Raw genomic sequence first — 15,350 nt, forward strand, 5'->3', positions numbered from 1 at the left:
TTAAAAATTTTCTGCTGATGTGGAGGGAGTGACTTTTTGTACAGTGAAGGATAAGTTGAAATATTAGACTGAAGCTGTTTACACCTCGTCTAATAGAAAAGAAATAGCTATTGTGCCAAGTCAGAAAATGTAACAACTTTTCCTCAGGCGACATATTTAAATGGGCTAGCAAATCCGCCTGAGACCTTAACACGCAAATATGACAGCGAAAAACGGTTTCCCAAATTCGGTTTTCGTCTTTCGGAAGATGTGTCGCATGTAAATAAAGGTAGTGCAGGTGTCTACAACCTGTGCTCGTACATTCATTACGTATATTCCGGTACAGGGGAGAAATTTTACTTGAAAGTCGCTTGCTCAGTGTCCCGGATAAATACGATGTTGCGGTGCCTGTGTCATTTCGAATTACGATGCAACGTACCTTCGGACATGCATACATGTCCAAAGGAACACCCACTGTGGTGACTACAACCTTCTTGAAATACATGAAATGTACACGTATTCGCAGTTGCGAATATGGACAACCTTCGGTTGTATAATGGAATGACGACAACCAAAATTTGTGCTCTACCAGGACTTGAACCCTGCTTTTCTACTTTACGCTTTGGCTATCCGTGCGCGACTAACGGCGAGACCCAAACTTCCATTTGCCGTCGCTCATGTGTCACAACCTGCACTCGTACATATTATGTAACTCCCGTACGGCCGAACGGGTGGGTGGGTGGGTGGGTAGCGGAGGCGCGGGGTGGGGGGTGTGAAGGGGGAGAAGGAAGACACTGTAATTGAAAGTCGCTTCCCGTTATCGGCGAATAAATGCGATAGTGTAGCGCCTGCGTTACATGCATGCATGTTCGAAGGAGCATTGCATTGCATTTCTTAACAACACGGCCACTGCAGTATCGTCTTCCTGAGATATCTTTCAAAGCACCTCAGTCCGTCGTGTGCCTTTCCTAACGTTGGTTTTATATGATCGTTCCACTTTAAATCTCTCTGTCCACATACACCCAGACAGTTTATGAATGTGACAGTGTCTGTTAATCAATCAGTGATCGTGTACTGGTGCAATAACGCTTCTTTTATGCACAACACTTCGCATTTGTTGACGTTGAGTCATCGACAAATATACAGGCTATACATAAAGTCCGGGAACACTTTCAATTATTTATTGCACAAGAACCAAACATTGTACTGGTATCATACATATGTCAGTTTGAAGAGAAACGCTGAAAGTCTTTTTTTTTCATGTATACCGGCACAGCGTAGTTTGGTAATTTGCCAGTAGTCAGTGGTAGTCGCGATCATGGCGAGTTCAGGCGCGGAACGAGCTTTCTGTGTGTTGGGATTGTTGATAGTTTAATTTTTAGCGACGAAGCCACTTTTCACACTAATGGAAAAGTGAAAAGGCATAATTGTCGAAACTGGAGTACAAAGCATCAACACGACTGCATTGAATTTGAGCGTGATTCCCCAAAGGTAAATGTTTTTGTGCCTTGTCATGTCGAAAACTGTATGGGCCATTCTGCTTCGCCGAGAGCACTGTTACTCGATATTCCATATTCCTGCTTCTACATGTTGCAACAATGGCTGATGCTTCAAATGTAATCGGACTCTCCGTTCATCTATCAGCAGGATGGGGCTCCACCAGCCGGCCGCTGTGACCGAGCGGTTCTAAGAGCTTCAGTACGGAACCGCGCTGCTACTACGGTCGCAGGTTCGAATCCTGCCTCGGGCATGGATGTGTGTGGTGTCCTTAGGTTAGGTTTAAGTACTTCTAAGTCTAGGGGACTGATGACCTCAGATGTTAAGTCTCATAGTGCTTAGAGCCATTTGAACCATTTGGGCATCCACCCCATTCTTACCGTGAAGTTCGTGGGTACCTGGACACGGAGCTGCCGCATCGATGGGTCGGCCGTGCTACAGAAGGGGACAGCCGTTTCATGAAATGGGCTATCCGATCACCAGATCTCACTTCGTGTCACTTTTTTCTGTGGGGACACGTTAAAGATCTGGTGTATGTACCGCCTCTACCACGTGATGTAGCAGAGCTCCGGGAGAGAATACGGGAAGCGACTGCCACAGTCGACGATGCCATGCTGGGACGGGTATGGCAAGAATTCGATTAGCATATTGAGGTCCGTCGGGTCACTCATGGTTCGCATATCGAATGTTTGTAAAAAAACTTTCAAGGTTTCTCTTCAAAATGCAATATGTATAACATCTGTACAATGTTTAGTTCTTGTGCAATAAATAATTGAAAGTGTTCCCGGACTTATGTACAACCTGCAGAAGTAAATTCAGGCGTGCACTACAGAAGCGTATTGGGACCCTTGCTGTTCATGTTATATTTTAATGTCGTGGGGAACAATATCAGAAGTAACCTTAAACGTTTCGTAGATGGTGCAGTTATCAATAAAAAATACTATCTAAAAAAGGCTGCAAAAATATTCAGACAGACCTCGGTAAGATTTCAAAGTGGTGCAAATACTGGTAAATTGCTTTAAATGTTCAGGAGTCACATTTCGGTTCATTTATACGACACTTGGAAAATGCTATCAGCCTACTATACAAAGGATATTGCTTACAAAATACTCGTCCGACTCATCCTAGAATATTGCTCAAGTGCGTGGGACTCATAACAAGTAGGACTAACAGGAGGAATTGGAAGCATACAAAGAAGGGCTGAATGAATGGTTACAGGTATTTCCTACCAATTGGAAAGCGTCACGGAGATGCTGGAAAATCTGAACTGACAGACGACTGAAGATATACGCAAACTATGCCGTAAAGGGCTACTTGCTAAGTTTCAGGAACCTAGAAATATACTGCAAGTCTCTAAGTATTGCTCCCGTAAGACCGTGAAGACAAGATGGAACTAATTACAGCGCACACAGAGGCATTTAAACAATCTTTCTTCTCACGCTCTATATGGGATTAGAACGAGAAGACGGCCAAATAACTGACAGTACGAAGTGTCATGTACCATTGACTTCACAGTGGTTAGCAGGGTGTGTATGTAGATGTACAGGGTTATTCATATGTACTTCCGGGGTTGTAGAAAAAGACTGTGCGAAAATTGTTAGACGTGCAGAAAAATGACAAATATCAATAGGTAGAGCACCTCACGAAGGTTAGATTCGTAATACTCGCCATGACAGTCACAGAGCGAACCAATACAGGACAAGCGTTCAGAACATATCATATAATGAAAAAATGCGGGCGTTCTGTGCCCTTGAATTCGCTATATGTGAATTAATTATGACGGTTCACCCACAATTTAGCACCAGATATCAGGTAAAATCGCCAACGGACAAAAGAATTCATGGATAGTACTATACATTCCGCGAGACTGGCTACTTCTGTGGTGCGAAGAAAGCAGACTGCCTGGGACCGTCAGCAGAGAAAGTTGAGCGTGTGTGGGATCATTCGTCAGGAGCCCAAGGAAACTAACATGACATGTGAGAAAAATATACCGCAGTCAACTTTCCGGCGCATTCTGCGCAAAAGTCTCGGTGTAAATCCATACCGTATGCAATTGTCACACGTGCTGAATACTCAGGACCATGAGCTTTGTTCTGACTATTACAATGTCTTGCAGAGGCTACAGGAGGAGTACGGTTTATCGCAGAAGTTGGTTATCAGTGAAAAAGCCGTGTTTAGTGTGTCTGGAAAGGTGCAACGTCATAAGATGGTATTTTGGGCACAGAACGTCCAAGCTAGATTGTGGTGCACATTCGTGATTCACCTAAGGTTAACATCTTTTGTACCATGTTCTCTTCAAAATTTCACTGGCTGTTCTTATTTGCGGAGAAAACTGTGACAGGTTTCATGTTCCTGGACGCGTTGTAGCATTGGTTCAAGCCTCAATTACAGCAAGACTTTGAAATGTTTATTTTGCAACAAGACGGTGCTCTACCACACTTTATTTCAGACGTCCTTGATTTTCTCAGTGATGAACTGACTCAGCACTTGACTGGACGAGCTACCCACTAGGACTCTCCTCTTCAACGGCCCTCACGGTCACCTCACTTAACTCCGAGTGATTTCTTCTTGGGGGGTTATGTCAAAGATCGTGTGTTCCTACCTATGCTGCAACTTCATTTCGAAGAGTTGCTACAAAGGATAACTAATACGGTCTCTGGCATCGACCACACCATGTTAGGATGTGTACGGCAAGAGTCTGACCACCGTACTGACGCACCTCACAAACGGTGCCCATACTGAGCACCTGTAATGTGAGTGAAAAACTTGGAGAGATTCTCTATCCACTACTATTATGTGTATATTTTCTGTATGTCTTGTAGTTTTCTTGCAATCTTCTTCTGGAACCTTGCAGGTAGTTATCAATAAACCTGTAGACAGAATTTGGCGTTGTTGTCTTCAGTCCGAAGACTGGTTTGACGACGCTCTCGATGCTAGTCTATCGCGTGCAAGCCTCTTCATCTCTGCATAGCTAGCGCCACCTGCATCAGTTTGAACCTGCTTAAGCCTTGGTCTGCCTCTACCGTTTATACACCCGACACTTTTTTCCATTACCAGACTGGCAGTTCCTTGACATCTCAGGATGCGTCCTATCAACCGATCCCTTCATTTAGTTACTTTGTACCATAAATTTCTTTTTTTCAATTCTATTCAGTGCCTCCTAGTTTGTTATTGGGTCAGCATTTTTGTGTAGCCCTACATTTCAAAAGCTTCTATTCTCGTCCTGTCTAAACTGCTCATCGTCCACGTTTCACTTGTGTGAAAAGCTACAATCCAGTCGAATGCCTTCAGAATTTCTTGCCATTGCCAGTCGTTATTTTATAGACGCCTACTTTGGCCATCATCTGTTATTTTACTGTCCAAATAGCAAAACTTATTTACTACTTTTAGTTTTTCATTTCATAATCTAATGCCCTCAGTATCGCCTGATTTAATTGGACTACACTCAATTATCCTTGTTTTGAGTCTGTTGATGTTCAGTTTATAGCCCCTTTTCAAGAGATTGTCCAATCATCAACTGTAGTTCCAGATCCTTTGCCGTCTCTGACAGAATCACAATGTCGTCGGAAAATTTAAAGTTTTTGTAACTTCTCCGTGAACTGTAATTCCCTTTCCAAATTTCTACTTGGTTTCCTTACCTACTTTCTCAGTGTGCAGATTGAATAACGTCGGGAAAGCATACAACCCTGTCCCGCTCCATTCTCTATTATGGCTTCATTTTCACGACATTGGACTCTTACAACAGCAGTCTGGTTTCTGTAAAAGCTGTAAACAATCTTTCGTTCCCTGTTTTTTATCCTTGGTACTTTCATAATTTCAAAGAGTTTAGTCCACTCAACATTGTCAGAAGCTTTCTCTAAATCTAAAAAAAGTTATAAACTTAAGTTTGCCTTTCTTCAACCTATCTGCTATAAAGGGCGTTCAAGAAGTTTCCGTTCGAAGGCCGTGCAGTCCAGAACTGGTATGCCGATCAGGACAAATCGCCGTGTGCATCGAGGCAATCATCTCACTGACGCACCAGGTTGAAGATAAACCCCACCCGAACAGACCATGAAGGCCCAACGGTACCGACCGACCGCCGTGTCATCCTCACACGAAGGCATCACTGGATGCGGGTTTGCAGAGGCATGTGGTCAGCACACCGCTCTACCGGCCGTATGTCAGTTTACGAGACCGGAGACACTACTTCTCATGGGCTGAGTGCACCCCGAGGTTGAAGATACCTGTTTGATAAAACACCGTGTCCTGCTGCATGAAGAAGTCCGTAACTGCCTGCTGCACATCCTCGTCCGGCAGTAACCGTCGACCCTTCAAAGCCCTTTTGAAGGAAGCGAAGGCGTGATAATTGCTTGGATACACATCAAAACGATAGGGCGAGAGCTCGAGTGTCTCCCACTTGAGCTGGCGCAACTTCTGCGTTACGACATTTGCGATATGGGGACGTGCGTTACCATGAATCAGCACCACATGTCGCAATTTTCTCGGACGTTTCGCCTTAACTGTCACTATAATTCATCCAGCGTTGCGCTGTATCGTTCTCCAGCGATGGAGACACCAGGTTCCTTGAAATGGTTGAGGCTGGCCTCCCAGATAGACCGGCACCTTGTGTCAAATCGTGACCCGCGTGGAAGTTGGTGCACCATTCCACATCGATGGTTTTCGACAGCTGTGCTGCCCCATACACATACTTCACTCTCCGATGGATGCCTACGAATGTTTGGCCCTCGATAGCCAGGAAAAGAATCCGTTTGGATGCATTTGGTAATAACGTAGCCACACTTGTGGTTTTCATCATTTTCTGCATGCACATCAGAGAGACACGAATGTCACACTAATCCCTGTCTACATGTCGGTGTTTGCATTAGGACTATTGATATTTTTAAAAATATCGGGAACCCGATATATTGATATTTTAAAAAAATATCATTCTCGACGACAGATGTGTCGAAAAAAGTATTGATATATCGACGTAAAAAATATCGATGTACTGGCCTGTAAAAATATTGGTTGCACATTGTAAATATACTGCCAGTTTTAGAGCTGTACATGTAAGTACTGGTATATTACTAGATATTCTGTACATCAACAAGCTATCAGCCTGCCCTTTAAAACAAGAATTGAAAGGAAAACGACGCACGTTCACACTTGGCGATAACCACTTTGGTAACAGTGGTAATTGTAAGTGGCACAATAAAAGGTGTCCGATGGGTCCGTCGTTCGGTTTAGTCACATATCGAATTTGTCTGGAACACTTCATGTAGACTTCCCTGTTTTTTCACTCCTGCAAACTCCAGCTACCTAGCAGTTGTAGTGTCAAACATTGCGTGGTGAAGTTAACCGTTGCAATTTCTGATACCAGTACCGAGTGACGTTTACGTTAGCATTTCCCCTCACACGCCCCTGCCCACCGCAAAGACCATTTTTTTCAATTAGATTTTTGTTCATCATTTTCAGTAACTGTTTTTGAAAATGCCGTTATGAAGAAGTAGCACACTAGTGACGTTAAAAATTGTTTTCTAACCCAAGTGGTGTGCTATTTCTTCACATCGCAAATCTTGTTATTCCAATAACACCGCCACCCCCATTGTAATCGAACTTCTTCTTTGTGCCACCTATTTTGCTTCACACAGTCAAAGAGAAAGACTGGGTGTGATGAAAGCTCAAAAAGTTTGTAACACTCCTTCACACAGTGAAAATAAAATTACGTTCCACTATAATTCTAAAAGAACAATTTCAAATATTTACTGAAAAATGCGAAAAAAATATAATATAAAATAAAAATATCGGCAGTCGATATGGACTTTTTTATATCGATATAACGGGAAAATAGGAATCGAGCCGTTATATATCGATATTTATTGGTCAGAATATCGATAATTCGAAGTATCGAAATTTTTTCAACAGCCCTAGATTATATACCCATACCGGAGTCGCACTACGTTCCATATACGATGCAGAAATGGCGTCAAAAGGAAACTTTTTGATCGCCCATTATAGTCGTAGGTTCAGCAGAACTGCCAATTCTTGCACCAGGCATCGATCCTATGCAGGCGGTCTTAAAACACCCTAAACGACGAACAATCTGCGACTTGACAAGGTGACACTAAAATCTTCATTTGTGTGGCCATAGTGTCTGTAGTTGCTTTATAATTCTTGAGGGTATTTTTGGTCTGTCGTTGCAACTACAAAAATGCGTGATTTATTCACCAGAAGCGTTTCGTTTTATTGAGGTAAAGCATCATCAGTGGTGGTGATTTTTCGGCTGATTTCTCGCTTACATCGGGAAATGCGGTCTGCTAGTGCATAGATGGTTTTCCCTATTTGACACTGAAAACTATCTTCTAATTTTTAGATGTCTGCAGAGCTATGCACTTCTCACACCACACTTTTATTCAATATAAAAAAATAAAAAAAAATAAAATAAAAATATCGGCACTCGATATTGTCTTTCGATATCGATATAGCGGGAAAAGGAATCGCGCCGGTATATCTCGATATTTATTGGCGAGAATGTCGATATATCGAAGTGTCGAAATTTTTTCGTCACCCCTAGATTGTATATCCATACCGGAGTCGCATTACGTTCCATCTACGATGCAGAAATACCGTAGAAAGGAAACTTTTTGATCGCCCATTATAGGATAAGTCTTAGGTTCAGCAGAACTGCCAATTCCTGCAGCAAGCGTTGATACTCTGCAGACCGTCTTAAAACGCCCTAAATGACGAACAATCTGCGACTTGACAAGGTGACATTAAATTCTTCATTTCTGTGGCCGTAGTGTCTGTAGTTGCTTTATAATTCTTGAGGGTATTTTTGGTCTGTCGTTGCAACTACAAAAATGCGTGATTTTTTTCACCAGACGCTTTTCGCTTTATTGAGGTAAAACAGCATCAGTGGTGGTGATTTTTCGGCTGATTTCTCGCTTACATCGGGAAATGCGGTCTGCTAGTGCATAGACGGTTTTCCCTATTTGACACTGAAAACTATCTTCTAATTTTTAGATGTCTGCAGAGCTATGCACTTCTCACACCACACTTTTATTCAATATAAAAAAATAAAAAAAAAATAAAATAAAAATATCGGCACTCGATATTGTCTTTCGATATCGATATAGCGGGAAAAGGAATCGAGCCGGTATATCTCGATATTTATTGGCGAGAATGTCGATATATCGAAGTGTCGAAATTTTTTCGTCACCCCTAGATTGTATATCCATACCGGAGTCGCATTACGTTCCATCTACGATGCAGAAATACCGTAGAAAGGAAACTTTTTGATCGCCCATTATAGGATAAGTCTTAGGTTCAGCAGAACTGCCAATTCCTGCAGCAAGCGTTGATACTCTGCAGACCGTCTTAAAACGCCCTAAATGACGAACAATCTGCGACTTGACAAGGTGACATTAAATTCTTCATTTCTGTGGCCGTAGTGTCTGTAGTTGCTTTATAATTCTTGAGGGTATTTTTGGTCTGTCGTTGCAACTACAAAAATGCGTGATTTTTTTCACCAGACGCTTTTCGCTTTATTGAGGTAAAACAGCATCAGTGGTGGTGATTTTTAGGCTGATGTTTCGCTTACATCGGGAAATGCGGTCTGCTAGTGCATAGATGGTTTTCTCTATTTGACACTGAAAACTATCTTCTAATTTTTAGATGTCTGCAGAGCTATGCACTTCTCACACCACACTTTTATTCAATATAAAAATATAAAAAAAAATAAAATAAAAATATCGGCACTCGATATTGTCTTTCGATATCGATATAGCGGGAAAAGGAATCGCGCCGGTATATCTCGATATTTATTGGCGAGAATGTCGATATATCGAAGTGTCGAAATTTTTTCGTCACCCCTAGATTGTATATCCATACCGGAGTCGCATTACGTTCCATCTACGATGCAGAAATACCGTAGAAAGGAAACTTTTTGATCGCCCATTATAGGATAAGTCTTAGGTTCAGCAGAACTGCCAATTCCTGCAGCAAGCGTTGATACTCTGCAGACCGTCTTAAAACGCCCTAAATGACGAACAATCTGCGACTTGACAAGGTGACATTAAATTCTTCATTTCTGTGGCCGTAGTGTCTGTAGTTGCTTTATAATTCTTGAGGGTATTTTTGGTCTGTCGTTGCAACTACAAAAATGCGTGATTTCTTTCACCAGACGCTTTTCGCTTTATTGAGGTAAAGCAGCATCAGTGGTGGTGATTTTTAGGCTGATGTTTCGCTTACATCGGGAAATGCCGTCTGCTAGCGCATCGAAGTTTTTCTGTTTTTGACACTGAAAATTTTCGTCTAATTTTTAGATGTCTGCAGCGCTATGCATTTCTCACACCATACTTTTATGCATTTCTCACACCACACTTTTATGCATAAAAGTGTGGCGTGAGAAATGGATAGTGCTGCAGAACATCTAAAAATTAGACGAAAATTATCAGTGTCAGAAACAGAAAAACATTGATGTGCTAGCAGACCGCATATCCCGATGTAAGCGAGAAATCAGCCGAAAAATCACCACCACTGGTGGTGCTTTACCTCAATAAAGCGAAACGCGTCTGGTGAAAAAATCACGCATTTTTGTAGTTGCAACGACAGACCAAAAATATCCTCAAGAATCAATGACTGTCACGTGTTCGAACCCTGAATTCGCGCCATCACTAGTACATTTTTCTAGAGGGTAGTTCTTTGAGAGGTATTTCTGTTTCGTTAGGGACGTCATAAAGTTCACGCTCTCGGATTCGGTAAAAGACGGTCGTTAGCGTTATCGGTATACAATTGTACACATGTCGTCGGGGGCGCCCACCGTGCGTTCCGTGGACAACAAAAGGCTAGGGAGCAGCGGGCTCAGAGATTGCGCTGGCCGAAAGGCCGCCTACCGGTACTTTCTCGCGGCGGGCGTGTATAAGCGCAGCCGCAAGGTCGCCGCGGCCAGTCCGGCGCCGCGTCGCACAGCAACATGAGACCCGCAGCAGCAGCCGCCGCCATCCTGCTCCTCGCCTTCGTCGGTGAGACTCCCTCTCGTTCCGCAGCACAGCTTCCCGGACTCTGTGAGAACGCTCGATGGTCACAGAACTGCGGGGCTGTGCGCAGGCGAGAGGACAGCCTATCGTATCTGTGTATTTGACACCAGACAGCACCTCTAATTTTTAAATGTCACAGTTCACTGCGGTCTGCGAATTTCAGTTCAGAATTTAGATCGCGGTTCATTGTTGCTTTATTATTCGTGAGTTACTAAATTGCTCGACTTTTGGAGAACACGTATGGTACTTCAACGAGTAGCGAAAAAAAAGTTGTTCTAATTCATTTTGCTGAGATTTCATATTGTGTGTTTCAAAGCAGACAGGTATAACGCAGTCAACGAGTTTAGTAGGTGATCTATTGATCCGATGGGATTACATTTCCCTGGAGATATACTGAGTCTCAATTTTAACTTCCACCATGGTAGAACCTGAAGCACTGAATTAAAACTTGTGCCATGATGGGCTGAAGTGTGAATTTGTGTTAGGGGGGGTCCTGGAGTAGGGTAGTCTGTACAGCTGTGTCGGCTGCAATTCCACGGTGGTATAGTGGACAACACATCTGCCTAGTGAGCACGAGATCTGGATTCGAGTCCCAGCCTAGTCACAAATTGTAATTCGTTACTTCAGCTTCTATCCTTATCGAAGAGTTTAATAGGCACTAATTTACTGAGCACTACTGAACAGATCTACATAGTTGTTTGCTGAATAATCACATTTCCGTACTTGGAGAGTATTTGCACCGATGCTATGGCAACAATGTTTGCAGACGTTCTCTTGCAAGTGGGCTTTATCCTAGACGATTGTTAAGACATTGCCATTTCTGAACAGCAACTTATTTTCTTTCCTTGTATTTTACTTTACTCGTACATTAAAAGGAATTACGGTACTTTCTTTTGATACATAACCATGACACCGGAAAATTAACAGAAAAAATACTTATTTGGTGGCGTAAAGATATTTTGCATGACATTAATGGCTCACTATTGTCCGCGAATTGCAGTTCAGAATTTAAATCATTATTCATTGTTACCTAATGTATTACGTAAATTACTTCAATTTTAGGGAAGATGTATGTCCGCTGATAATAGACACATCAGCAACTGACATTCTAGTACGAACTAAACAAAAACCAATTATTCCACCTTTGGTTGGTCTTTTATACTGGGGTTTCCAAGCAGCTTTTCTTGCGCAGTCAGCGAGTTGACTAGGCACTCGTTTCTTGAGCATCAATTAACATATCTGTATCTATATAGCTGCGTACGTAGGAATAATTTGCGCCAGTGCTATTGCAATAATATTTCCGGAATTTCTCTTACAAGCAGGCATTATCTTAGACGATTACTGAGACCTTGCCATTTCTCAACAACTGGTTATTCGTGTTTCTTCTGTTTCACTTTGTTCATACATAAAACTTAAGAGAAATTACGGTGCTTGTGATATGCAACTCCCACACTCGAAAATTAAGATAAAAACAGCCATGTGACGGCGGAAAGCTGTTCCACATGATTGTAAAAATAGATTTTTGCACTGTGAACAATGTATTTATTGGGCAATATAATGATAAAATCATTTTCTTGTAATATGGGTCCACAGATTCTACTGTATAATTTTTTTAATTACGTCATATTTACTTTTAGCTTTTACTGTTTTTGTTTTACTATTGTAATTTCAGCATTTATGCCATTTTTGAGCATAAGAGCCGGCCGCGGTGGCCGAGCGGTTCTAGGCGCTTCAGTCCGGAATTGGGCTGCTGCGACGGTCGCAGGTTCGAATCCTGCCTCGGGCTTGGGTGTGTGTGATGTCCTTAGGTTAGATAGGTTTAAGTAGTTCTAAGTCTAGGGAACTGATGACCTCAGTTGTTAAGTCCCATAGTGCTCAGAGCCATTTGAATTTTGAGCATAAGATTTTTGACTTCCACGTTGACGTTGGACAGAGATAACAGCTGAAAGCAGATATGATGTCATTTAAATAATAATAAAATTCGTATATGCTCTTTTAGATAGCGTTTTTACGTCACCAGAGTACATTTCGAACGGTTTCATCACTAGTATTCAGTTTTCATGGAAGGGCCTTGATTGCGACACGCCAGAGACGCTTATCTGTCAATTTTGCTGTTTTATGTTGTGTATGACGCCCCAATGGAACAATTTACACATGCTGTTTACATTGTTTTTTTAAAAATTTATACATTTCCAAAGAAGACAGCTGAAGCCCTGATCAAGAAAATGTGCTTCGAAATGCGTATTGGTGAAGTAGAAAAGCTATTCATAGCACAACTCACGGATTTTATTATGAAGTTTTGTCCTTCCACTGTTCTGCCATGAACAACCTCTATGGCAACCATGAAAAAAGCTGGAAGTGTTTGTCACTCTGCAGTATAAATGCGAACGCAAAGTCGGTATCAGTTCTCCGCATGCACAGTGTTTGACGAAGTTACGTCGTGTACCAGGATCATCTTACCCCCTTCATTTTCCACTCGCTGGTTCTACGCTAGAAGAAGGATTTTCGTTACCCCTATGGTTTCGCACGAATTTCTATAGTTTCATTGTCGCATTCATTATGCGAGAGGTACGCTGGAGGAATTAATATGTTTCTTGGCTCGTACTGGAACTTAGGTCACGTGACACCCGATGCCGCGTGTCCTATTGGAGTTCGCTGAGCGATTCAGTGAAGCAAAGGTCATTCTGTAGCCAGACGACTTGCATAAAGTAGAACACGTCGCGAGACACTGCAGGCGGCGGACAACTTCCCCTAGAAGGACACGCGCTCCGGAGGCCGTGCCAGCGTTTTCCTTCGTTCTTGTTACTTTGCCTTGAAACGGCTTCAATAATGTCAAGTGTGCTGATATATCCAAGGACATTCTAACGTATTAGCTGCTTTTTGAGGGACACTGATCATTACATTGTAATTCGTCTATGCACGCTGGGCGACCTTTTGACTGGAACGGGGTTGAGAGAGTGAAGTAATAACATCTTTTTCCTTTCATTGTAGTTACGTAACTGAGCGGATTCTACAATAGCTGGTATTATGTAAGTTACGATATAAAGAATAGTTATAACTGTTTACTTCCTTAAATATTGTTCCTATCCAGAATGGTTCAAATGGCTCTGAGCACTATGGGACTTAATATCAGAGGTCATCAGTCCCCTAAAACTTAGAACTACTTAAACCTAACTAACCTAAGGACATCACATACATCCATGCCCGAGGCAGGATTCGAACCTGCGACCGTAGCAGTCACGCTGTTCCGGACTGAAGCGCCTAGAACCGCTCTGCCACCGCGGTCGGCTATCCAGAATGAATCAGAGCCATTCAGAAGTGTTTAGAAGTTACCATCACAATGCTCTGTGCTTTGCATCGTCTATAGCAATTAAGCAGTCACGTTACTATTATATTTAGGAAGAAAAGTTCTGTGAAACAGACGGGTGAAAGATTACTTAAGTTACTTGTTCGCGTCTTTGTTGTAACGCTTTGAGACAATAGGGAATTTGTAAGACGTCCAACTGAACACCTTTGCGAAAGACTTTCACCTCGCCAGCAGAATACGTGCACAACGGAGACAGCGCCTTTGTCTTTTTCCATGCACTCGGTCATATCTCACCTGAATCTTCAAAAGCCTTATTTCCAGATGGTTACGAAATTTTGATGTAGTCTTCTGGTTTCTGTCTTTCGTGTGAAGAAACATTGAAATGAAATGAAATGTCGTGTGGCTAGGGCCTCCCGTCGGGTAGACCGTTCGCCTGGTGCAAGTCTCTTGAGTTGACGCCACTTCGACGACTTGTGTGTCGATGAGGATGAGATGATTATTCGGACAACACAACATCCACTCCCTGAGCTGATGAGGAAATCTCCGGCCCTGCCGGGAATCGAACCCGGGCTCTTTGGCATGACATTCCGTCGTGCTGACAAACACTCAGCTACGGGGGGGGACTGAAGGAACATTCATAAGAGTGAACAATGATGAAAGTCACTTTCGCCTGCAGTGTGCTTCCAAATACAGTTGCCTTGCCTATACCCAGAGCGGGGAATGTTTCTATTCCGTTGGAAAAATTTTTGTGGCTAGTTTCTATGGGCCCAAACTGCCGAGGTCATCGGTCCCTAGGCTTACACGCTACTTAATCTAATTTACGCCAAGGACAACACACACGCCCACGCCTGAGAGAGGACTCGAACCTCCGACTGGGGGAGCCGAACGAACCGTGGAAAGGCGCCTGAGACCGCGCGGCATTTCTGTTGGAATATACTATATGTCACACATCAGTGAAACTCATCTGGGAAGTTTTTCAGGTGTTCTCAAATAGCAATATGAAAATGTGGACAATATGAACGATAAGAAAGAAACTAATCATAGTTGTTTTAATTTCTACCAGTGATTGCATGCATTTCGATGTAATACAACCGAAAGTAATCAGCTACGGAAATATATTTCCATTTTAGGACAAGTGAGACCCTTTCAAGAGGACGAATGAACACCTAACATGTCGATTTCACAAGATGGTGGCTGGTTGCTGTTTTTATTTCGTTCACATCGTCTTAAACACACAGTCGTGGATTTCCACTATTGAAGAAGTATAACTAAGACGACGCCCGTTTCACCATAGCACTGAAACGGAACAGTGAGAATACCATTAGAGCTGCTTCACCACAAATGTGTATGTATAAAGGACGATCAAAAGTTTTCCGCTTGAAGACGTTGCTTCAGCGTATATGCCACGCAGCACTGTTCCGATGCGAGCGTACAAGCAACGAGATTTAGACAAGGGATGAGTGTGGCATTCGTGTCTTTCCTACGTACGTGCAGTAAATGCGGAAAAGTGAACTATGGCGACGTTATTACGAAATTGGTCCAAACAGGAC

The 15,350-nt window shown here is 42.7% G+C and overlaps 1 protein-coding gene across 1 annotated transcript in view; it reads left to right on the top strand.

The window, feature by feature from the left end:
- Positions 1 to 10,392: 10,392 nt before the first annotated feature.
- Positions 10,393 to 15,350, top strand: part of LOC124723113 (protein obstructor-E-like) — an 83,562-nt gene continuing 78,604 nt past the window's right edge. The window contains exon 1 of the mRNA XM_047248295.1: positions 10,393 to 10,478. Coding sequence (XP_047104251.1) covers positions 10,430 to 10,478 — 49 coding nt within the window. The 5' untranslated portion in view covers positions 10,393 to 10,429. The remainder of the gene's footprint in view (positions 10,479 to 15,350) is intronic.

This window comes from Schistocerca piceifrons, chromosome X, assembly GCF_021461385.2.
Source record: "Schistocerca piceifrons isolate TAMUIC-IGC-003096 chromosome X, iqSchPice1.1, whole genome shotgun sequence".
Classification (NCBI taxonomy): Eukaryota; Metazoa; Arthropoda; class Insecta; order Orthoptera; family Acrididae; genus Schistocerca; species Schistocerca piceifrons.